Source organism: Fundulus heteroclitus, chromosome 18 (assembly GCF_011125445.2).
Source record: "Fundulus heteroclitus isolate FHET01 chromosome 18, MU-UCD_Fhet_4.1, whole genome shotgun sequence".
Taxonomy (NCBI): domain Eukaryota; kingdom Metazoa; phylum Chordata; class Actinopteri; order Cyprinodontiformes; family Fundulidae; genus Fundulus; species Fundulus heteroclitus.
In genome coordinates, this window is record NC_046378.1 from 25,635,483 (window position 1) to 25,660,860 (window position 25,378).

General features: G+C 42.5%; 1 protein-coding gene across 1 annotated transcript in view; it reads left to right on the forward strand.

Moving 5' to 3' along the window:
- Positions 1-24,269, forward strand: part of LOC105939705 (mediator of RNA polymerase II transcription subunit 13-like) — a 42,791-nt gene extending 18,522 nt beyond the window's left edge. The window contains exons 9-30 of the mRNA XM_036150075.1: positions 2,233-2,925; positions 3,027-3,243; positions 5,213-5,246; positions 5,338-5,459; positions 5,584-5,671; positions 7,350-7,540; positions 7,646-7,845; positions 9,145-10,013; positions 10,118-10,282; positions 11,971-12,194; positions 12,885-13,080; positions 13,179-13,542; positions 14,861-15,077; positions 16,850-17,041; positions 17,134-17,357; positions 17,450-17,592; positions 19,333-19,491; positions 19,585-19,767; positions 19,849-19,991; positions 22,763-22,927; positions 23,068-23,168; positions 23,275-24,269. Coding sequence (XP_036005968.1) covers positions 2,233-2,925; positions 3,027-3,243; positions 5,213-5,246; positions 5,338-5,459; positions 5,584-5,671; positions 7,350-7,540; positions 7,646-7,845; positions 9,145-10,013; positions 10,118-10,282; positions 11,971-12,194; positions 12,885-13,080; positions 13,179-13,542; positions 14,861-15,077; positions 16,850-17,041; positions 17,134-17,357; positions 17,450-17,592; positions 19,333-19,491; positions 19,585-19,767; positions 19,849-19,991; positions 22,763-22,927; positions 23,068-23,168; positions 23,275-23,407 — 5,023 coding nt within the window. The 3' untranslated portion in view covers positions 23,408-24,269. The remainder of the gene's footprint in view (positions 1-2,232; positions 2,926-3,026; positions 3,244-5,212; positions 5,247-5,337; positions 5,460-5,583; positions 5,672-7,349; positions 7,541-7,645; positions 7,846-9,144; positions 10,014-10,117; positions 10,283-11,970; positions 12,195-12,884; positions 13,081-13,178; positions 13,543-14,860; positions 15,078-16,849; positions 17,042-17,133; positions 17,358-17,449; positions 17,593-19,332; positions 19,492-19,584; positions 19,768-19,848; positions 19,992-22,762; positions 22,928-23,067; positions 23,169-23,274) is intronic.
- The last annotated feature ends 1,109 nt before the right edge of the window (positions 24,270-25,378 follow it).

Sequence of the window (25,378 nt, forward strand, 5' to 3'; positions counted from 1 at the left end):
AGACCCGGACATTAATCTCACAAGCTCTTTTTTTCCCCCTGTAGTATCCTCCAGACTAACATCGTTGGTTCCCCTCCGTCTTTTGCTTTCCTCCCCTTAGACTACCAGCCTGCCCAGAGATGGCTGAAGTTGTCTTCGGGGTCTGATTGCTACAGCTCCAACAACACTCTTCACGGTGGAAAAATCCCCCGCAGGCTTTCCGGCCAGATGGTGGAAACGGTGTGGCAGGAGTACAACATAAACCGCGCAGGGAACAAGTATGTTCACCGCCCGTGCGTTTTCTGAAAAAAAACGGATCGAACGTTTTTTTCCTGGCTGATTTATTCCTGCCGTCCTGACCTGAAAACTGTGGCTTTGCTTCGCTTACCAGGAGGAAGTTTACAACCTTGACAAACGGCGCCTGTGAGGAGGAGTCAGACAAAAGCGGACTCTGGGATTTGTTGAAACCGACTCACAGGCCGACTTGCAATTGTTCAAGGTAAACCAAGAACACAGACCTGTCAGTATTTATTTATTTCAAAGACAGTGGTGATGCTCTGCTGAGACCTTTGTGGCCATTTTTTTTTTTGGGCGGTGCTGAGACAGATTTCGACCTTCAACAAACTCTTCCTAAGAACCACAAGAAGATAGAAATATTTTTTCTCTAGCTGTTCTGCATGAATGGTCATTTGTTATATTAGGAGCAAAGGCACCATCACAGAGGAGATAAGGCAGCAGACGCTTTAAAACTGCGTTTTAATATTTGAAATATATTTCAAACTTTTATTATCCTGCAGGTGTTCTTTTGACTTCTCCCTCTCAGGGGTCGCCACAGCGAGGCATTTGTCTCCCATCTCCTGCATCATCGTCTCTCACGCCAACTACCTTCGCGTCCTCTTTCACTCCATCCATAAATCTCCTCTTTGGTCTTCCTCTAGGCCTCCTCCCTGGCATCTCACCACTCTTGAACTGTTTTTTTTTTTTTTTTCCCACACCTGCAGCACACCTCACCACTGTTTGACAGCTCTCATACACGTCCTGCACCACAAACGTGTTTCTCTGCTACCCCAGACTGCCTCGCACAATAGCACAGCTCCCCGCTCGGCACCCTGTCGTTATGCTTTCTCTACAAAAACACAATGCAGCTCCCTTTTTTTTTTTTGGTAATCCTACAGGGGGCACCTCGGTAAATTTGGATAGAATCAAAAAGAGTGACTTGACGCATAAAGAGATGTAGCCCATGTCCTGGAAACAGCTCTCTTAAATAAGCTGCAGCTATCCCAGTTTCTTTTAGCGATAAGCTTTATTTGTTTACCCGCCTTGTGGAGGGTGTCAGTTAGCCTGGACCGCCGGACTGACTGTGATTGGTCCGGTCTGAAGCCTGCCAGACCAATCACAGCGCTGGGAACGGGAGTCTGCGATGCGTCTCTCTTTACCCATAATGCAGTTTTCTGTAAACATAACAGTCGAGATGCCATGTTTTCATGATGCCCTTTATTTTATCCTGAATGAGCTGAATGTATTCTTAAAAACTCAACTGGCCGCTCTAAGAGTTAAAACAAAGCACGTTGTTTGGAGTTTGCGTCACATCTGTAGTTATCTGATTGCTGTGTTTACGGCATATCAGTCTGGCTGGCCAGGCTAGGTGCCAGTGGCCGTCGACTAGCTTCTCAGCGGTTATGTAGGTCATAACATTTCCTTTGAAAATTACAATTTTTACCAAAGAAAATAATTTTTGGAGACAGAATTTGGTTTTAGTTAAGAATAGGGTTGGATCATCAAAATGAATGGAGATAAATGCTAGCGCGGATATTACTGTGTTTTAATGAATTTGTTTGATTTCTGCTTTTTTAAACTCTTGTTCGATATTCCAATATGAGATTGCCCTTTTTATATTAGTGGACTGTGAGGTCGACATTGCTAAAACAACAGTCTCCATGTTTACATCCTGGATATAGACATGAAGAGAAGATGTTGACAGGTTACAAGATAAAACAGCCTTCCTGTTACCTGTGTTAAGTCCCGCTCTCTTGCAGCATAAATGAAACACACAAGTTTCAGACTAGCCTTTGGAAAACCGTACTGATGTTGCGAAATATTAAACTTTAAGTCTTCCACCCTCAATAACAGCGTTCTCTCTTAGCTGTTTATCAGCTGGGAATGTTTAAGCTAGAAATCCTGGCGTTCTGGTGAACAGCCGATTTCTCGGTTACGTGCACAAAGTATCTCAAACGCCGTTGCTTTTCTACCCAGGCCTAAAAATCCGAAGCAGCGATCCAGCAGCACCTCAGGACACCCGCCGTCATCAGGCCAGCCGCCCCAGCCCGCCGCCAAGCACAAACTGGGCGAGAAGCTGGAGAAGGGCGAGAAGCAGCAAAGGAGGCCACAGACGCCCTTCCACCACCGCAACTCCGTGAGTGAGGAGCCGTCCCTGGAGCCGCAGACCCCCAGACTCTGCCCGAGGCCGCAGGAGGAGGGCTCCTACCCCAGCTTGCACCACATGGACACGGCGCTGCCCAAAGCCCCCACCCTCCACCCGCACGGCCCTCCCACGGACCTCGCCGGCTCCCCGCCTCCCCCTCCGCTCAGCCCTCAGCCCTGCGACCACGGCGACCTGACGCCGGGCGGCGCCAAGAACTCGTCGACGCCCATCCACCAGCCGTTCTACCCGCCGTCAGTGGAGCCCTGCCTGATGCCTCAGAAGGGCCCCGCGGAGGAGCCGCCGCCGGAGGCCGCGTCCTTCCCCTCGAACTTCAACGACGCCTTGGAGCCCACGGTGTTCATAGGTTCAGCCGTGAACCCCGGCGAAGACTCCACTCACAACCCCTGGAAGTATTTCAACTTGCCCAGGAAGAAAACCTCCAACTTCACGACGCCCCAGTTACCCATGGATAAAACGCGAGAGGATTCCGGAGGAGGCGCCGACGCGGTGGTCTCTGTCACCGAGTAAGCTTTTTTCCCCCCACTTCTCTTGACGTGCGATCAAAGCAGATCCGGAGGAAGAAAAGCCCGTGCACATCCCTAACCGTTTCTCTCTTTCTTCTCAGGCTCATGTGCAACTCCTCACAGCCCCTCAAAGTGTCGCAAGACCTGGTCCGGACATACGCCCAGCGGAGGAACAGCCACCTCGGCTCCTCCGCGGGGGATGGAGAACACGGCGAGGAGTCCGACCCGTACGCCTTTGTAGACGGGGACGACGAATTCAGCATTGCGGAGAAGAGGGACAAGATGGGACCCGAGAAGGACGGCAGCAAAAAGCAGAAGGTGGGAAGTCTACTTCCATTAGCTGGGGGGGGGGTAGATTTTCAACACACCCTGTGAATATTCATTCATTATGGAGCGCACCTTTTATCTTTTTATTTTATTTTATTTATTTGAATTAGGACAATGCACATTCATCAACATGTCAGCATAAACAGGGTGCTTGCGCAAGTCTTGAAAGTCTTTAATAAGTATGGAATTTTGAAACACTGTTTTCCAGACCTTGAAAAGTCTTGAATTTTGTGTGAAAGTCTTAATAAAGTATGGGGAAAAAATGTGTGGTAGAATTTTACAGTATGCTCAAAGGCATTGCACTGCAAAAACAGAACTAAAAATAAGTAAAATGTTCTCGAAATTAGTGCATTTGTCCTTGATTTGAGCAGGTAAATAAGATTATCTGCCAATGGAATAAGTATTCTTATCCCTAAAATAAGATAATTGGATAAAATGCACTTGAAATAAGTTGATGGAGATGAGGTCTTCCTATTTTAAGTTTAAAAGTCTTATTTCATTGGCAGGTTATCTTATTTACCTGCTTAAATAAGGTACAAATACACTCATTTCAAGAATAATTTACTAATATTTAGTTCCGGTTTTGCAGTGTGTGAAATGAGAAATAGGAAGGTAGGCTATAAAACTATAATTTTACTAACTGGTCACGTACTGTATTAGCCTAATGGAATCAAACACTTGTTTGATGTGAAATTCATGTAGTTGTGATTTTCATGTTTTGAAACGTTTTCATCAGTAAAAGCATAATTTACTGTGAATAATGCATTTATTCATTGAATACTAGCCTATAAAAATTAACATTTCTAATAAACAGTTTGTACAATCTCAACCAACGAAGTAGGCAGTAGGCACACAAGTATACAAGTACATAAAGTTAAGGTCTTGGGGAAAAAAAATATCAGTTTTAAAAAAGTCTGGAAAAAGTCTGGAATTTTAATTTGGAAAAAGAGCAAGCACCCTGCATAAAGCATCAATGTAAATATGCCAGAATTAGCACAACAGCTAATTTGCATCCGCTGTCCTAAGGCAGGTAAAAACAGTGAACATTAAACAAGACACTACAGGAGAGAACAGAGTGGACACAAACAGATAAGATGCCAATAACATAAAAATCACAATAAAATTAGGTTAACAAGAAAATTAGGGTAACAGGCCCATGGAAACAGATCAATTTACCTGTGAACACATGTCTGGTTAGTTTTCAACCAATGTTTCAAGGAGAATTTGCAGTGTGGCAGTGTGTTACTTAACTGTGCTCCTCTGATGGATGCAACCATTTGACCAAATTTGGTCCTACGCCGCTGAACATTACAGTCTCCTCTGGTTAAAGCTCTAGTGTTTATTCTAGTAATTTTATTTATTTTTTTATCTTTAACCCTGTTTGTTTCAAATTTTCCCTGTGAAAAGTTATTTTTGTGAAAAGCGTAGTACAGATGGAGAGGCATTGATAGAGATGCAGATATAATACGCAGAAATGAGTGAGCACATCCCCCAATGAATCATGGGGAGGGGGTCTTGGCCATGATCTTCTTAGAGCTTCCACCGTCTTTTGAGCAACAATTGTGTTTTGGTTTTTTAAGCATCCTCAGAGAGTTGTTTGCCATGAGGTGCCATGTTGAACACTGGCTGAGCCGTATGAGAGAGCAATTACACCAAATCTAGCACACCTGCGCCCCATTCACACCTGAGACCCTGTGTCACTAACGAGTCACTTGACACCAGAGGGAAACCGGCTAATTGGGCACAATTTGGTCATTTTTCATTTGTAGCTGGACTCACATTTATACATTATGGCTGTATTGAGTTATTTTGAGGGGACAAGCTGTACACTGACTACTTTTCATTATATCAAAGTCTAAAGGGGGGTGGGTTGCTGTGTGTATTTATATACATAAAGATAACCTTGATCAGTCTACATCAAAGTTGGAAAGTTGCTGAATCTTTCTTTTTTTGGACTCAGCTGGACGACGGCGGGACGGCAACATCCTCAGATGGTGAGTTGTCCTTCAGCTTTGACGTTCATTCAAACGAGGCGTTCAGAGTCGTCTTACTGAACGTTTCCCTTCGATTTCTGCCGCTTCGCAGACGGTCAAGGTCCATCAGGCAGTAAACCTTCCGCCTCAACCAGCCTCATCCACGAGAAAGACTTGGTCGTGTCCCTCAGCGACCTCGAAAAGATGTTCAACTCCGACGAGGACGAGCAGGAGGTGAGTGATGCCTGAAGAGTCGGAGGAAGAAAGCCTCTGATTAGATATTCCCGTGTAAATGTCCGGATGCTCGTCGGCGTTCAGGGAGAACTTGCAATGATGAAAGCTGCTTTTCCTCCTCCAGCCTGGATCCAGAAGAGCAGGCGTCGGTACGGACGGCAAGACCAACCCTAAAGAGCCCAAACCGGAACGCTCTGATCCCTTGTCGTCGTGTATGTAGACGTACTATTTGCAGCCTTTTTTATTTTTTATTTTATTTTAACTTTTTCACCTTTTGTCGTGGTATTGGGGTTTCTTGGTGATAGACCAATAAAACATGTGTCTCGATTGTAAAGTAGATTGAAAATCTTTTTTGATAATTAAAGATTAAAAAGAAACGTAGGTCCGGCCATTGAATGAATAGGCAAGGCAAAGGCAAGGCAAATTTATTTATATAGCACAATTCAGTACAGGGACAATGCAAAGTGCTTTACATGATTAAAATATAGCAAAATCAAACAGAATAAAAGCAAGTAGGAATAAAATGTAGATAGAAAATAGAACAAAAAAGTGGTGATTCAGTTAACTGGAGCAGTTGAAGGCAATCCTAAACAAATGTGTTTTGAATCTTGATTTAAAGGAACTCAGGCTTTCCGCACCTTTACAATTTTCTGGAAGTTTGTTCCAGATAAGCGGAGCATAGGAACTAAATGCTGCTTCTCCATGTTTAGTTCTGGTTCTAGGTATGCAGAGTAGGCTGGAGCCAGAAGACCTGAGTGGTCTGGAGGGTTGATGCCCTGATAACAAGTCTGTGATGTATTTAGGTGCTAAGCCATTCAGGGATTTATAGACTAACAGAAGTATTTTAAAGTCTATTCTCTGAGATACAGGGAGCCAGTGTAAGGATTTTAGAACTGGGGTTATGTGCTCTACTTTCTTAGTCTCTATACTCTTCCATCCGTTCCCTTCCTTTGTAGCTCTGGTTGTTTATTAGGGAGGGGAACCTGTTCCCAGTCTGGAGTTTTTCACAGGCTCCTGCAGGTTTTCTTTAAGGATTACCCTGTATTTAGCTCCTTCTTCCCATCAACTCCGACCAACTTCCATGTCTCAGCTAAAGACAGACATCTACGTAACATAATGCCGCCGTTCACTTGGACGGTGGATAAACGCAGTGTTGGTTTTCCGTAAAGGCCAGAAAGTAAACATTTCCTTCTTTTCACATCATTGTCGCCTACACGGCTTGTGCCCAATTTCAAATAGGACTTCTTATGGCTATCTTTTAGTAACCCCCATTATTTCATAAAGGCCAAATTTGTAGACTTTTAATACCTGTTCTATGTACAGATTCTCCCCAAGTTGTGAATCTTCTCTTTTTTTTTTTTTAGTTCTCCTCTCCATTTTTGGATGATAGGTTGAAACTTTGAAGTGTTTAAAGTTTGGTACACTTTATATATATATATATATATATATATATATATATATATATATATATATATATATATATATATATATATATATATATATATATATATATATATATATATATATATATATATATATAAACCTTAACATCCTTTATAGTTTTATATCGACGTTCTATAACTCTACTGTTTCATGTGTTTCTTGGTCTTCTGATGGCTATTGGATGCTCTAGATTTTATTTAGGGGTCTAAGAGTAAATGGACCCGAGACATGTCCATAAATCACGTACTCGTCCTTCTACTTTGAATTGTTGACTGCTTTCTATCAGACTATCACATAAAACCTGTCAAAATACATACATTTTGTGTTTTGTGATGAGACAAAACGCAAAAAACCCCCCCAAAGTTCTAGGGTATAGATGCTGTATTCATCGTTGTGCAACACCCGCTGTCATTTTTACTCATTAATGTCTAATTTCTGTGGGTTCAGCAGACCTCATGATGATGTATCCCACCCCGCCGTCCCTGGATCAAAACGGCTACTCCCCCGGGAACTCGGGGACCAAGGACGGCCTGGAAACGGGGGCGGGCCTCACCCTGTTGGACAGCAGCCAGCTCAACAACCACTTCAAGATCGAGGTGGAGGAGGGATTCTGCAGCCCGAAGCCGTCGGAAATCAAGGTGCCGCTGGTGACGAAGTGGAAGGGCGACTAACACAGAACTGTACAAGCACTTTTTATTTATTTTTAATTTGATTTTTAAAAAGTGATTTGTTTCTGTTTGCAGGATTTCTCCTTCGTCTACAAGCCAGAGACGTGTCAATCCATCATGGGCTGTTCCATGTACGCCCCCCTAAAGACGCTCCCCAGCCAGTGTCTGTTGCCCGTCAAGCTGTCTGAGGACTGCGTGTACACGCCCAGCTGGACGATGGGGAAAATGGAGCTGATGCCCCCCGTGTCGAGCGTCAGTCTCCTCACCAAAGATAGGTAATCATTTTTATTTTATTTTTTTTTATTCTGCAAAATTACTTTACTTTCCTGCAAAGTTACTTTATTATCCTGACAAGTTACTTTATTTATCCTGACAAGTTACTTTATTTATCCTGACAAGTTACTTTATTTATCCTGCAAAGTAACTTTATTTATCCTGCAAAGTTACTTCATTTATCCTGACAAGTTACTTTATTTATCCTGACAAGTTACTTTATTATCCTGCAAAGTAACTTTACCAACAATACAGGGTCCCTTCTAGGCTGGACGATAAAAGAACAGTGGATTCTAGCCTATCATGTAGGTTAAAACTACAGTCATTGCATCCTCCCAACCAATCACAAACCCAGGAAAGCTCCATCAGCCTTCAGAGAGCACATGTTCTTTTTTTTCTTTTTTAACACTTAGTTTTCGTAAAACGTTGGTTGAATAAAGGGTTGTTTGAATCCTTTTATTTAAAATTAGCTCATTAAGCAACAGCATAAAATGGCCAGGACTGCACTTAAAATGTATATTTTGAATTATTTTGATAATTATTGATATTGATCAATATGATTTCTATTTTATCGATATGCTTGTATTCTATATCGTCCAGCCCTAGTCCTTTCATCATGTTAAAATATAATACTTTGCAGGATAAATAAAGTAACTTTGCAGGATAATAATTTTACTGCCAAGTTACTTTATTGTCCTGCAAAGTTACTTTATTTATCCTGCAAAGTTACTTTATTTATCCTGCAAAGTTACTTTATTTATCCTGCAAAGTTACTTTATTTGTCCTGCAAAGTTACTTAATTTATCCTGCAGTTACTTAATTTATCCTGCAAAGTTACTTATCCTGCAAAGTTACTTAATTTATCCTGCAAAGTTACTTATCCTGCAAAGTTACTTATCCTGCAAAGTTACTTATCCTGCAAAGTTACTTATCCTGCAAAGTTACTTAATTTATCCTGCAAAGTTACTTTATTTATCTTGCAAAGTTACTTTATTTATCTTGCAAAGTTACTTTATTTATCTTGCAAAGTTACTTTATTTATCCTGCAAAGTTACTTAATTTATCCTGCAAAGTTACTTTTTTATCCTGCAAAGTTACTTTATTATCCTGCAAAGTTACTTTATTTTGAAATCCACTGCAATTTACTGAAATTCTCAAGCTGTATGCAAACAAAATTTCATCCTGTACGCACTCTGTGCACACAAAATGACAAAGTTTGTCTAAGTCTAATCAGCAACACGATTATTAACCCGTTCTTGAAGGCCTTTTTGATTTTAATCATTGCATTTTCCCGTTAACAGTAACGTCCCCAGTGTGGAGCCGGACTACAACCAGCCCTTCACCCCGCAGACCAACACGCCCTTCTTGGCCGGCAGCGCTCCTCCCAGCAACAGCGGCCCCGGCATCCTGCCGTCCCCGGCCACGCCGCGCTTCTCCGTGCCCACCCCCCGCACGCCGCGCACCCCGCGCACGCCCCGCGGCCCGTCCAGCGTGCAGGGCTCGCTCAAGTACGAGAACTCGGACCTGTACTCGCCGGCCTCCACGCCCTCCACCTGTCGGCCTCTCAGCTCCGTGGAGCCGGCCACCGTGCCCTCCATCCCGGAGGCCCACAGCCTCTACGTCACCCTCATCCTCTCGGAGTCGGTCATGAACCTCTTCAAGGACTGCAACTTCGACAGCTGCTGCGTGTGCGTCTGCAACATGAACATCCGGGGAGCGGACGTGGGCGTCTACCTCAAAGACAACGGCGAGGAGCAGTACCCGTGCACCTGCGGCTTCAGCGCCGTCGCCAACCGCCGCTTCGGCCAGTCGGCCGGGCTCTTCCTGGAGGACGAGCTGGACGTGGTGGGGCGCGGCTCGGACGCCGGCCGGGACACCGAGCGCCGCTTCGACGAGCTGAGAGGCAGTCTGAAGGAGAAGCCCCCAGATGATCTGATCCTTCTGCTGCAGGACCAGTGCACCAACCCGCTGGCCCCCATGGCGGGCGTGGAGTGGCCCAAACTGAGCTCGGCCCTCAGCTCCTTCCTCCGGGTCGAAGAGAGGGACTGCTACAACGACTGCTACATGGCGCTGGAGCACGGCAGGCAGTTCATGGACAACATGTCGGGCGGCAAAGTGGACGAAACACTAGTGAAAAGCACCAGCCTTCATCAGTGGCCCAAATGCAAATGTAAGCATGGTTTTATTGCTTCGCGTACGTTTTAACGCGATGATTTTTTTTTTCTGCCGTGTGTTCCGAGATTAAGCTTGCGTCTTTCCCTCTTCCTGGTGTAGCTGCAGACATGAGCAAGCTGTTCTCTCAGGACGTCCTGCGCGTGCTGTTGTCCCTTCAACCTGCGCTTCAGGACACCATTCAGAAGAAGAGCGTGCGCTCCTGGGGCGTTCAGGGACCGCTCACCTGGCAGCAGTTCCACAAAATGGCCGGGAGAGGCTCCTACGGTATGTGGAGAAGAGAGTCTGTAGAGAGCGCCTTTACCAACAATACAGGGTCCCTTCTAGGGCTGGACGATAATTCAATAACAATATATATCGATCAATAGACGTGTGGTTCAATATAAAAAAAAACAGGGGTCAATAAAAAGTTCAATAAAAGAACAGTGCATTCTAGCCTATCATGTAGGTTAAAACTACAGTCACTGCATCCTCCCAACCAATCACAAACCCAGGAAAGCTCCATCAGCCTTCAGAGAGCACATGTTCTTTTTTTTTTTTTTTAACACTTACAGTTTTCGTAAAAAGTTGGTTGAATAAAGGGTTGTTTGAATCCTTTTATTTAAAATTAGCTCATAAAATGGCCAGGACTGCACTTAAAATGTATATTTTTAATTATTTTGATAATTATCGATATTGAATCAATATGATTTCTATTTTATCGATATGCTTGTATTCTATATCGTCCAGCTCTAGTCCCTTCATCGTGTTGAAATATTGAGCTCTATATAATAATGGGGAGGAAAATGATGAAGTATAGAAACATTAGTATGTTGAGACTGTATCCCCCATCTTTTTGTCTATATGAACCATATGCTTTTTGAAAGTTGCTCTAAGCTGTTTCCCATGTTTGTTTGTTTTTAGTAAAAGAGGCAAATAGAAGGGTTGCATCCATCTGTCTGACCATTGATCCGTTTAGTCCATCCCGTAGTCCAAACATACTTTCATCTGTATCTCTCCATCAATCCAGTACTTCAGCCATACTTTTGATTCATAAAATCCGGGGCAGATCATAAAATATAACTCCATTCATAAAAACATAGAAGTTACCCTTGAAAGTCCGCCCAGCTGAGTGCTCATTCACAGGCGCGGTCTGTGGTTATCAAAGGTGAGATGTAAAAGAAGCAGCATTTTAAAACGATACGAGCAGAAAGTCATGCATTTAACAAAAGCGCTCACTAGTGTAAACCTTGCAAGCAGATATTTCTATTTAAAAAAAAAAAAAAATTTTTACCTGACATGTGAAAGCTCTAAAATGAAAACGCTTTTTTTTTTTTCAGTACTGAAACCAGTAATGACATGTGGTGTTTAAGAGAGAAAAATGGTTGTCTGAATGAATTTGGTTTGGCCTTAGAAACCCTCGAGTGTTTACCTCTGGGAATATTGCCTTTAACAAGTATAAAATGCTCTTTTAAAATGAAGGTATTAAAGCTCCGAAGACTACACATTTTCTGGAATGTTCAGACTTTCCGCTACACTGCACTGCAAAAACGGAACTAGAAATACGTAAAATGTTCTTAAAATTTGTGTATTTGTCCTTGATTTGAGCAGGTAAATAAGATGATTTGCCAATGGAATAAGATTTTTGCACCTAAAATAGGAACAATTTATCTCCGTCATCTTATTTCAAGTGCAGTATATCTAATTATCCTTTTTTAGGGGTCAAAATACTCACTCCATTGGCAGATAATCTTATTTACCTGCCCAAATCAAGGATAAATACACTAACTTTAAGAACATTTTACTTATTTTTTAGATCTGTTTTTGAAGTGTGGCTTTAGATCTTAGATTGTTGCAGGTTCCGTGATTAAAGCCTGAGCTTTTGTGTGGTAAATTTGGCCTTTTGGTTTGCAAAATGCAAAGAAGCCCGGACAGCAAAACCAATCTCGTTTCTCTTTCTTCCCATTTCACCGCAGGTACAGACGAGTCTCCCGAGCCTCTGCCCATCCCAACCTTTCTGGTGGGTTTTGAGTATGACTTTGTGGTGCTGTCTCCGTTTGGGCTGCCCTACTGGGAGAAGCTGCTCCTGGATCCTTTCGGTTCCCAGAGGGACGTGGCCTACGTTGTCATCTGCCCAGAAAATCAGTCGCTGCTCCGTGGAGCCAAGACCTTCTTCAAAGATCTAAGTGTTATGTATGAGGTATGTATCTGGGGGGAAGAAAACGTGTTAATCAACTTTATATAGAAAGCTTCTCGTCTTTGGCAGGTAGTCTGGAAAATTACCGAATTTGATAAACATGGGAAAATACAATTAAGTATGGAAAATGTGTTTATTTCCAGACATAATTACAATTGTTTCTTTTTTCCTTGCCATTTTTTTCCTTTCCTCACTGCAAAAACGGAACTAAAAATAAGTAAAATTTTCTTAAAATGAGTGTATCTGTCCTTGATTTGAGCAGGTAAATAAGATAATCTGCCAATGGAATAAGATTTTTGCACTTCAAATAGGAACAACTCATCTCCATCGTCTTATTTCAAGTGCGGTTTGTCTAATTATCTTATTTTAGGGGTCAAAATGCTCATTCCATTGGCAGATAATATTATTTACCTGCTCAAATCTAGGACAAAAACACACATTTTAAGAACATTTTACTTATTTTTAGATCTGTTTTTGCAGTGCTGATTTTTTTTTTTAATTATTATTTTGTCTCTGTGTTTTGTTTTGTTTTGGCATTTCTATATTTATAACCTGACCACTACAGCTGCCAGTTATACATTCATCAGCGTTTTCTTTTCATTACTTGTAAAAATGGTGTTAAAAAGTCCACTCTTAGGTCCTAAAAAGCGAATCATTGTTTCCCTAATGCAATCCCTGCCGCTCTGGTACCAGGCATGCCAGCTGGGGCAACACAAACCCATCTGCAAGAGCCACCCGGAGGGCGTTCTGACAGTCGGCTCCGCAGAAGGCCGGACCATGACGGAGCAGCCCCTCAGCGACTGGTTCCTCAAGATGGCTGCCAGGGAAGGAAACAACGACGCTTTTAACAAGCTCAAAATCTTTGCTCAAGTGTGTCGCTACGATTTAGGTAATGCGTCGGTCGCAACGCCAAAAATACCACACGTCTTGTTTTAATTCATAACATCGACAGCTAATGGATTCCTTCTATCTTTTGAACTCTTTCAGCTCCAAATTTGTCGGAGCTGCCTTTGGATAGCTCCCTCTTGTCCCAGCGCAATCCCACCAAGCCCGCCTCGCAGCCCTCCAGCTCTTCCAGCATCTCCTCAGGACTTCAGAGCACCAACACTACCAGCACCAGCTCCACCCAGCCCGCACAGGTCAACAGCACCCCTCCCTCCTCCTCGTCCTCAGGCTCTCAAACTAACGGAGCGATGGCCTCAGGCAAGCCGGGCTCCTACTTGCCGTTCGGGACGGGAGGCCTGCAGGGCAGCACTACTCAGAACGGACCTCAGTCGAACCCGCAAGGTGCTGGAGGGATGGCCGAAAACGGATCCGGCCAGCCTCAGGTCTCCGCGGAGACACAGGAGAGGTATGTGGCCGCTTGTTTTTTTTTTTTTTAGATCAGGATTTTGTGGCTGATTTCCCAGTTTTCCTAAAGGTCTGGCCTGCCAGTACCGAGTTTATCTGGTTCTGATTATAAGAATTAGTTTCCTAATTTCCTAAAGGAACAGAAGCATCCAACCTGCCTGCGAGCAGTCACTGTAAAACCGGTTTACTCGTTTTAAACAGACCAAACGATTTGGACGTGAGATCTTGCGCTTGTTTTGCCTCTTTTTTACGTCGGCAATTAGCAGATTTGACGTTGCCGTCTGTGTGTATGAAAATGTAACCTTACATTAACTCTGAGATTTCTTAAAGGCTGCCAGCATCTCTCAGTCAAAAATGTTCCAAGATGGAAAGAGGTTGAACTCTGAAGAAAAGCTGCTTTATTTAATCCTTCAATGTGTCTGCTGAAATCATCCCGGGTTAATTCTCTCCCGAGTACTTTTTGTGACAGCCATCTCCTTTTTTTGAAAATATCAAGCACGAAACGCCAGAGAACTCAAAAACATTACAAAGGAGGAGCGTGACCCGCACCTGCTGAGCGTTAGCCATCTGTTGCAGCAGCGTACATGCCTCTGTTTTTAAATGGCTTCTTATATAATTGACAGAAAATGGCTAAACTTTGAGTCCTCCTCGTTCTTTGACAACTTCTACACTGAAGAGGGTTTTTTTAATTATCGTTTAATCTTGTAACTCTTGCACATGATGCGTTCGCTGATCTGAAAAAAATCGGATTATAGGCGCTATAAAAGCTGAAAGTCGTACTTTTCTGGTCGGCAGCTGGTTTTTGTTGCCTCTCTCCTTGTTTTTACATCAACTAATAAGAGTTTTAAATCTTTTCTATGCGGGTTTGTCAGCCTGTGATTATATCGGCACCAAAATTTACGCCAATGTTTTGGTTTAGTGGTAAATTTGTCACCAAACCAGGCATACTTGTGTCGGCTTTAGGCTGCTAACATCACTGATGTGTTCTGTAGTTTACGTTTAAAAGATGGCGGACACGGCATCTGAGGGATTTAGAACCATCTAAAAAATGTAATTTTTCCTTGGAGTGACATGAAGTTTTGATGTTCATTCATAACTGAAATACGAGGCATTTCAATACTGAATGAACATGCAGTTTTTGAAAAGTCACTTTTTAAGTGCAATTAAAATGCTTCACTATTACCACTGATCTCTGATCTCAGCTGTTATTTGAAATTTTTACCTAGTTCCATAACATGTTTTAATGTTTCTGATGTATTTAAATGAAATAATTTTTGCCATTTTTGTGCAACTTTCTTTTCTTTTTTTTGTCCAAACAGCACAATGGAGAGAGACAAAGTAGGCAAGCCAACAGATGGAGAGTCCCACGCCGTTTCTTACCCGCCCGCCATAGTGGTCTACATCGTTGATCCCTTCAGCTACGAGAGCGCAGACAAAGAGGTCCACTCCAGCACTTACACTCTGGGCCTGCTGCGCTGCTACATGGAGATGCTGCCGTTCCTACCGGCTCGCATCAGAAACGCCGTCTCCGTGCAGGTACGCCGCTGCCGCCGATGGAGCAGGCGGGGGAGTAATTAGCAGGGACTAATGGAGGTGGAAACCGCGCCCGCTTGTTATACAGTGACACAAAGTTGCATCAACATGCCACGTGGGGGGGGGGACGTAAACACACTAGAGGGTTGGATATATGAGCTAATGGTTTCGGTGTTGGTGCAACAGTAGCAACAGGTACTAAAATAAATAGATTTTATTATGGCTCTGGTGTGTTTACATGTGTTTGGATACATCCAAACGTTTCGAAATAAATGTAACATTCTTAGATAATCAGATTCGAGATTTAACAGCATGAGGGTTGCAGTGTGTTTTTGTGTGTGTGTTTGGTTTTATCGGGTCAGGAGCTTAAGGCTTTGTGGTACCAGAGAGATGGAAGGCATCATCAGTGACTAGATGTGGGATCTCTAAGCACTTTACTGTTGTTCTAAGTGTGGGCTCTGTGAAGTCAGATAACGGTGTTGGAAGAAATGTTCTTTCTATCCTTCCTTTTCCTGCTGTCCTGGGTCTCGCCTTCAACCCTCGTCGCCTCAGTCCTTCCTTCCCTCCATCGTTTTCTGATTGTGATTCCTGTGCGTCTCCCTTTTGGCCTTCATTCCTTGTTCACTTCCTGCTTTCCTTTCACGTGTCTTCTCTGTGTCTTTTTGTCCGTCCTTTATTTCTGTTCTCTCTCCTTTCTTTCCTTGTCCTCCATTCCATCACTCCCGTTCATCCTTGTGTCCTTTCTTCTTGCCTTCTTCGTAAATTCCTACGTCAGAATATTTCCCAGACTCCATGTTCAAACATGGCCACTATAGAAATGTCTGCCATAAATTTATGGTGAATTTTAAATTTTGTGCATAAGGAACCAGGAACTCTGGAAATGTCCGTCAGGAAAAGTGTTTTAATTCATCCAGGAAAAATGTGCAGGAACCTTTGAAACAACCTCTAAATAGTACCGTGTGAAGCATGAAGGGTTGGGGTTGATTATCTGAGCTTGATTTGTTTCACTTGGATCAGTTACTTTGAAGGGAATATTTTTATTTTTTTAATGAGGTCAACTTTTAAAAATCTGACCTGTTCTAAATGATTTGTTTGAAGTTCTTTTTTTTTTTCTCCTAATTTTAAAGCTTTTATGTGATGGTGCATAAAACCTTAAAGGCTGATGACCGTTCATACTGAGCCCGGTTCTGCCGGAGGTTTTCCTTCCCGTTAATGGGGAGTTTTTCTTCCCACTCTCGCTTCATGCTTGCTCAGTATGAGGGATTGCAGCAAAGCCATGTACAATGCAGATGACTCTTCCTGTGGCTCTACGCTTCCCCAGGAGTGAATGCTGCTTGTCGGGACTTTGATGCAATCAACTGGTTTCCTTATATAGGACATTTTTGACCAATCTGTATAATCTGACCCAATCTGTATAATATGATTGAACTTGATTTTGTAAAGTGCCTTGAGATGACATGTTTCATGATTTGGCGCTATATAAATAAATTGAATTGAATAGATGTACATACTATAAAATCCTCCTATATTGGATGGTCTTGGTGTGTAAAATATTTTAGCACATCAGTGCTTGGATACAGTTTACTGTTCAAGGAGTTATTAAACTCATCAAAGTTTAAATAAAGGATGATTATCTTCTGGCTGAAATGTCCAACATAAATCTGTCCACACTGTCTCAAGTCAACCAAGGTTGGAAAGATTCAGCCGTTCCTTGAATGCCCTGCTGCCGAGGCCAGTTTTTTAATGATTTCTTTCTTTTTGTTTTAATCTCTCAGATTGTCCCCTGCCAGTATCTGCTGCAACCGGTGCACAGCGGCGACCGCCACATCTACAGCCAGCACCTGAAGTCGCTGGCCTTCTCCGTGTACACCCAGTGTCGTCGGCCTCTGCCAAACTCCACCAACTTCAAGGCCTTGACGGGCTTCGGGCCTGGCCTCGCCCTCGACATGGCCCTCAAGAACCCGGAGGTGACCGCTCCGGCGCTTGCTTCGTCTCGGATCTCCTCGCCGAGCTCTCCGCCGTCAGTCAGAAACTAACGGGCTTTTTTTTGTCTGCGCAGCGGCCCGAGTGTCTCCGCCTGTACACGCCGTCCTTCATCCTGGCTCCGATAAAAGACAAGCAGACGGAGCTCGGGGAGACGTTCGGCGAGGCGTCGCAGAAGTACAACGTGCTTTTCGTCGGCTACTGCCTGTCCCACGACCAGCGCTGGCTGCTGGCGTCCTGCACCGACCAACACGGCGAGCTGCTGGAGTCCTGCATCATCAGCATCGACGTACCCAACAGGTGCGCGCGCGCTCTCGAAACGCCGAATATGCAACAAAATAACCCCGTTGGTCAATACTAACCGCTGCTCCATCAATAATGTCTCACCGCAGGGCTCGCAGGAAAAAGAGCTCTGCCAGACGAGTGGGCTTGCAGAAGCTGTGGGAGTGGTGCGTGGGCCTGGTCCAGGTGACGTCGCTGCCATGGAGGGTGGTGATTGGGCGGCTTGGCAGGATGGGCCACGGCGAGCTGAGAGGTACGCTGTCCTCTAAAAGGAGCTTTTAGCTAGGCTACAAATGCGCATATAGAGTTTCTGCTGGTTCTTCAGTTCTCCAAGAAGTCTAATGTGTGAATATTTGTCTGGATTTGGTACCGTTGCCAACAAGACCCAATACTTCTTTGCCTCTTTTTATCAATGTTTCAAAAATATTTAATTCTGTTGGGCTTGTCTGCAAAATGCCTCAAAGGCAGGACCCTCGCTCTTCAGTTATCTTCATATAAAATATCGCAAGTAATAAACGGCATCTCTCAAGGTTAGGTCCTTGGTAGGGGTGGGCGGTATGGGTTAAAAATAAAATCTCCAATTATATTATACCAAATCCATTTTTTTCCTCATTTTAGGTTTATGTCAAGCGTTTTGGTCTGTGAGTTAACCTGAATTCAAAGTGCAACTAAATAAAAGCTGTGAAGCATGCTTGTGAAACAAGATGGCCGCCCTGTCTTTGTAAACAATGAAAATATAACTAAATGATTGCTGCTAATGGTTTTACACAATGAGCTGAGAACAGACTTAGCTGCACTTGTGAAACTTCAAACTAACTTGAATTAAAGTGCCTCGTATTGCGGTAGAAAAGTTTTCTCTTTACTAATATTTTGACTGAATGTTTTCCTAAATCTACATTCAGAATTGCATGCTATTCTCTTCATGGAAGCCCAATGAGTGCACTGGCAAAATAAAACCCTGATTTATCAAAAATTAAATCTTAAAAAAAAAAATTGGAGCTTGAAATTAATAAACTAAACTGATTTATCGCCTAGTCCAGGGAACAGCAACCTTTCCATCCCGCAGAGCCACTTTGACCCTCGGTCCGGCTAAATAAATTTTGTTTAGAGCCACAAAAGTTACACATCTCTGAAACAAGAGCTTGTTTTTATAGTATACTTTTTTAATTAAAGATTGTCAGCTATTATTTAACCAACAGTATTTTTGTTTAGGTGTAATACATTTTCTTCAATTGGACATTCATTTTTTTATAGTAAATGCCATCAAAATGATGAAAAAGCCACCTATTGACAAAAAGATACTTAATTTATCTATAGTAAAATATTCCATACACAATTAGTTTCTTTCTTTCTGGAAATGTTATGCAGATATTGCAGAACTAAATGCATCCTAAAGCTAGCAATTTTAAATTACCTTTACATTTAGAAACATTGAGCAATTCCCCCCCTCAAGTTTTTAAGAGCCAAAGCTGAAGGTGTAAAGAGCCACATTTTGCAGACCCCTGGCCTAGTCCTATGCCCAATATTTTTCAGTATTTGCATAAATAGTCTTGGACAAAATATTTGTATGTCGACTACATTTTAATAAGGATAATACTGTCAGGTTTTGCACAACACCCACTCCTGCTGGAGCCTTTAAGCGTTTACAACTTGGATTTTGTCGAGTACATGAGCAACTGTATCTGCTGCTTCTTCTAAGTCCAAACTAAACAAAATATTTTTACCTCTTTAAAAAACTAAACGATCAAAATGCTGTGAGACAACTAAGTTGATCTGAAATGTTTAGGATTTTTTTCTTGACTATTAGGGAACCTGTTCTGTGTATTTTACTGGGATTTTAGTATAGAAACACATTTTGTTTTTCTTTCATTATTAAGCATAAATGGGTGGAAACAAACGTATCTGTCACATATAAGCGCTTCTGCTTGTTGTCTTCACGTGGTGCATAGTGTGTACCGTGGCGCACTCAGATTTATTTCTATTTATGTTTCAGACTGGAGTATTCTGCTCAGTCGGACCAACCTGCAGTCGCTCAGTAAGCGTCTGAAGGAGTCGTGTAGGATGTGCGGCATCTCTGCTGCCGACACGCCCAGCATCCTCAGCGCCTGCCTGGTTGCTATGGAGCCCCAGGGCTCCTTTGTCATCATGCCAGGTAAAATAATGAGTCTTAAACTTACCTGGGGAGGGGTTGCATCTTCCAGTTGATCTTCAAAAGTAGTAAATCTGACGGCGTTTCCTTGGGCAGACTCGGTCTCCACGGGTTCGGTGTTCGGCCGCAGCACCACTCTCAACATGCAAACGTCCCAGCTGAGCACGCCACAGGACACGTCCTGCACGCACATTCTGGTGTTCCCCACGTCGGCCATGGTGCAGGTCAACACTAACACTTCAGAGCCCATCGACATCAGCTTCAACCCCATTAACCCAGGTATGTCTCGTCTCAGCGTAGTGTCAAAGAGTCTCCATCGTTAGGGGCTGCCTAAGTCAAAGCGCTCTTCTTCCCCTGTAGATGGGTCCGAAGGCATGGAGTTCCTTGACCTGATCGGCACCGACATGGATCCAGAACTCATCAACATCCTGCCCAACTCCCCAACCACCTCTCCGGGTCACTCTCCCGGTCACCACTACCATCACGGAGGAGACGTAGGCAAGGTCAGTGAGAACGTACCGTGAATGTCGGATTAGTTCTGGACCTTTTTATGAAGGGGTCGGATGCACAAGCTTGATTTGAGTTTCCTCCCACCCACAACAGCTCAACAGTGTACATAGAGGCTGAAATCTACTACATTCACCCTCAGTAATGTTTGGATGCGTGTTAACTGGCAAGTTTCAGAGAAAGCAAGTGGGGTTTTCTGGACACCAACAAGATCACAGCATTATTCTGAGTGGATATTTGATCGTTTTGCCATCAGTCATTTAGATCGGTTGGTTTCCTGCCACAGACTCATCTTCGTCGTCTGTCATAGAGCTGCCTAATATATCCAGTTGTAAATATTGTAACTTCACTTTCCATCTGTGCCATATTACAATTGCAAAGTACTCTCTATACGCCATATTTGAGAGGGTGTAATATTTTTGTTCCAGGGATTCAGATTCTTCTTGCCGGTAACATATTTGGTAGGGATGGGTACCTTTCACATTTAAACCAATACAGTACCGTATAAAATACAATCTCAAAATGTTTCTATTTAACATATTTATTTCTCAAGATATAAACTTGTTAGGATCGTAAAATGAACCTTATTAAAAAAAAAAAATAGTGAAGTTTAATACATTTCCTGAATTCACCGCACTTACAACACATTTTCGGCAAAAGGATATTTATCAGAGGCGCAAAGAGTGAACGAGATGAATACTGGATGGAAGCTGTGTGTGAATAGATTTCAGGGAATTGTTTTAGTGCAACAGTTTCAGAGTAGAAGAAAAAAACTGTTAAGAAAATTGTGTTTTAACCAGCTTTGTAAATCAGGGCCGTATACATTTGCAATGAGGGAACAGAGAGGCTCTCCTCTCTGCTCTCTTTGCTATGACTGCAGACGGGTTTCAGAACGAGGCAGCTGATTGTCTGAGAAACGGCGCTTGGAGAAGTTGGGAACAGGCTAACAGCAGCAATCGCCACTCTCCGAGACAACCACTGCAGATGATTGGTGCTTTCATGGGAAGTCACCGATAATAGAAAAAAAACCCGCTAGATTTTTCACTAGTCACTTTTTTGGAAAAAAGGTCAACCGGTTGGGTCTGAAAAGTCGCTAAATTTAGCGAGAAATTCACTGAATTGGCAGCAGTGACCAGTTGCTTCCTCAGATTAGAAGTATTCCCGTCACTGGCCTTGAGCTTCCACTCACAAATGTTGCAGCGAGCGGAGTCTGTAGCGCATTTTGAAAAGTAGAGCCTTACTTTCGATCGCTTTCTATCAGCCATCCTTGTCTTCTTTACTGGACCAGTGGCTACTGACCAATCACACTCTTGTGCGTGCAATGCTGTGTTCATGCTCGGCATGGAAAATCGCCCACTCTTCAGATCCCTCAGTGTCGCAGTGATGCGTTTAGGTACTGAGACATGGTACCGTTTGATTTTACGTGAATCGAGATTCGGTCAGTACCTGAAAGTACCGAAATCGGTACCCATCCCTAATATTTGGCCGCTTGGATGGACTCTTGGTGTCCTTTACACATTTTGTGTAGAGGAGGAATGAGAGGAGGGGGGGAATTAATATCATTATTACAATATGCAATATTGCATTGCTTACGTTCATTTAAAGGAGTTACAGAGAGGCATTAAGAAAGCAATTGATACTAAACAAAGCATAGTGGCGGTAGCATCCTGGAGTTTTCCCTTTTTCTTGGCACATTTTACAGTGGATAGAATAATGAGAAAGAATGAGCTCAAAGTTCTCCAAAACTGAAAGTCAAACCAGGTTTCTGCATCCTGCAGCTTCTTGGACTCTCCACAGAAATACTAAACCAACAAATATTTTTAAATATAGATATAATAATAATAATAATAATAATAATAATAATAATAAGTAGTGCTCTTTTTATTAAATAATTGCATTTAATTTATATAACAGAATGAAATCCAAAGTACCAATAATGTTTTTTGATCCTTCTTTTCATTATGTAACTATGTAGATTTGTCCTCTTTTCTCAAAAAGTTCTGTTTTTTAATTTATTTCAATACTTAAAAATAGAAATAAAACAGTGATTTTTTTTTTTTTTTTTTTAAATGACAAATTTCCTACAGTAGATGTTTGTCAAAAATTTTAAGCTGCGTATTTTGTTATCTATAGTTCATGCAACATTTGTGGGTCTAAACGAGTTTATTTAGCTGGGATGAGGGGAAAAAATGTCTCTTTGGGTTGTGACGGTCGCAGACTCCCCAGAGCTAGGCGGTTGAAACTTGGTAGCAGTTGAGTTTCCCAACAGGAAATCGAACCCAAACAAGCATGAGAGCTGGTTTTTGATTGGATGAAGCGGGCTACCATGAAGCTTCTGTAATTGCCGGATCTCTTTGGTGGTGAAAATTTGTGGTTTAGCCCAGGTCTGCGCCTGGAAACCAACCGATTTCATTGAAACGGACCATTATTTACTAGAAGCGTGATCTAATATGCCACCAGAATGATGCCTGAAGCGTGTTGCTAGCTGCAAAAAGCGAGTTTTTTTTATAAAACATTTATCCAAATTGAAGTTGTTGGTAGTGTCGTCATCCCTCCAGTAGAAAAAAGTTGTTCAATACATGTTTAAAAGTAAAAAATTAGTGTCTTTTGAACATCTCACCAGCAGTACATCTGCTTTTTTTTATTTTTGCATTAAATAACTTGTGGTTTAGAAGCTGCCTCTGTGTCTGGCCTAAATTGGTTACATGAACATCTGGGCGGGGGGGAGGCGAGCCTGACAGTTGATGTGTTGGTTTGTGCCGTGCAGGGCCAGGGTACAGACCGGATGGAGTCCCACGAGGAGGCTCTCAGCATCCTGCAGCAGCCGATGGCTCTGGGTTACTTCATTTCAACAGCGAAGGCGGGGCCGCTGCCGGACTGGTTCTGGTCCGCCTGCCCTGAAGCTCAGAATCAGTGTCCGCTCTTCCTCAAGGTATCAATGTCTTCATGTGTTTTAAGTGCAGATCAAAGTCTATTTTTTTATTTATTTATTTTTTTCAGGTAAATCAATCTTGAAGCGTTTTGTTTTAGAAGCTCCATGCACTCAGTTTGTACTTGCACTGTTTCCCCCAGGCGTCTCTACACTTGCACGTCTCCTCTGTCCAATCAGATGAGCTCCTGCACAGTAAACACTCCCACCCCCTGGACTCTAACCACACTTCTGACGTGCTCAGGTAGGAACTAAGCCTTCTGGTCTAGTGGGAAAAGTGAAAGCTGTCGCACCGTAACAGGAGTTAACATCTTGCTTGTTGTGTTTTTTTTTTTGTTTTGTTTTTTTAGATTCGTCCTGGAGCAATACAACGCCCTCTCCTGGCTGACGTGCAACCCTGCCACCCAGGACCGGCGCTCATGTCTGCCTGTTCACTTCGTGGTGCTCACACAGATCTACAACTTCATCATGAACATGCTCTGAAAGTCTTAATGAGATCAAACTGCTGAGACGTGATTGGAGGAATCACTGAGACAAACTATGGATCTACGTGCCCAAAACCCCCCCCCCCCCCCCCCCCCACACTCCCATCAGGGCAAACGTGGAGATGGCGCGCTCTTCCTCTCCTCCCTGGTGTGTTTCTTCAAACGCTGACTGGAAAGTCCCACCTAATCAATCAAATGCCAAGAATTCATACTAGCATTTTGGACGATTAAGGGGCGTTTCATAAGAAGAGAAAAAAAAAAACGTCTTTTTAATGACAGTAGATTGCAATCTAAGAAATTTTATCTTAATAAAATGCCTGCATATATTATTTATTGTAAGTTTTTAAATGTGGAATTTTTAATGCTTAATATCTTTTATATATTACAAAATCCTAGAGGGTGTGTACATCTTGCTGTAAAGGAATTGGTTTTAAAAAAAAAAAATTGTAGTTTTTTTTTGTTCGTTTTTTTTCTCAATTAGAAGACGGAAAGAGAGACCTGTTCCAGTGAAATTTGCTGTAGATTGCTTTTTAGAATCTTATTTTTCCAAAGGGGGTACAGACCTTTTTATTGCCATGCTGTAAAAACGAAGTTTAAAAACTGGTCTGGGCATATTTTTTTTTCTTTTCTTTTTCTTTTATTTTTTTTGTGTCCCACCCGAGTGGATGAGACTTACCTCTCTGTCTGTCTCTCTCGCACAGTAATTCAATGAGCTCTGAAGAGGAATAAAAGGTACATTGTCAGATTATATATTTTATATAACAGATTTAGGTAATTGTGTGTGTATATGTGTACATATACCTGTGTGCCGCTACTGATGGTGCAGCTTCTGTTTTAGGAATAAAGTGCGTCTACCTTACCGTGTGGCGTTGTTGGCTTATGACACCTGCACTTTCACAGACAAACACAAACTGTTACCCATTTTGTCACGTTGTCTATGGGTTTTATTGGGATTTCATAGGACACACCAATACAAACTAGTGCTTATATGTGATGGGGAGGTAAAATATGTTACAATTAAATATTTTTTTATTTATTTTTTTTTCAAATCAAAATCTAAAGTTCGACTTGCATGTGTATTCAGACCATATTACTCTGGTGCCTCTTAAATAAAGTCCAGTTTAACAAATTACCTGCAGAAGTCACATAATTGATAAATAATCTGTTGTTGATGTTAAATCCACCATCTGAAAATGCAGTTAAAACAACTTCAAAGCAAGTTTTGGCAGTCTCTCTAAATTAGCAAGCTGTCCGAGGATAGCATTAATCAAAGAAGCAGCTGAGAAAATTCCTGTGGTATCTCTGGGGCAGCTTCAGACATCTGCAGCTCAGGTGGGGAGAATCTGTTGATATTACGTTACACAAATATGACTCGTAGCACACATCGTCTAACCGGCAACATCAGATGTGGATATGCCAAAATATCAATCACTGAAGTGTGGTTCCAGCATCATGGTGGTGTGTGGCTTTTTCACAGCAGGGACAGGAAAGATGAGCCCCTTTCCCACTGGCCCTACTCCACTCTGCACAGCTCGGCTTTAGTCTGCGCCTCCTGGAGGGGTGGCCTTTAACCCCTGTCCCACGTCTTGTTTGCTACATTAACACTAAACAAAATCTGTGAGAAATCGTAAATCATAAAACAAATCCTAAAAAAAAAAAAAACGTTTGTATATGCAACATTGTTTTGAATATTTTTTTAAAGTATAAAATAATCAACAAGGATAAATATCATGAAATGTACGAGTTGAACCCAGAAAAAGAGCAGAAGACCTTGTGAAAATGTTAGGTTAAGCTGGTTCAAGAGTGTCATTATACACAAGGGAACAATTACTGTATCAACAGGGGCTAAGATGACCACCCATAAAGGTTTAGAGAAGATCTTTTTTTTTATTATTATTTTTAACTCTCAATTAAAAAAGAGAGAATAGATGATTCATGGATTGGGAAAAATGTGTAAACATATGAATTT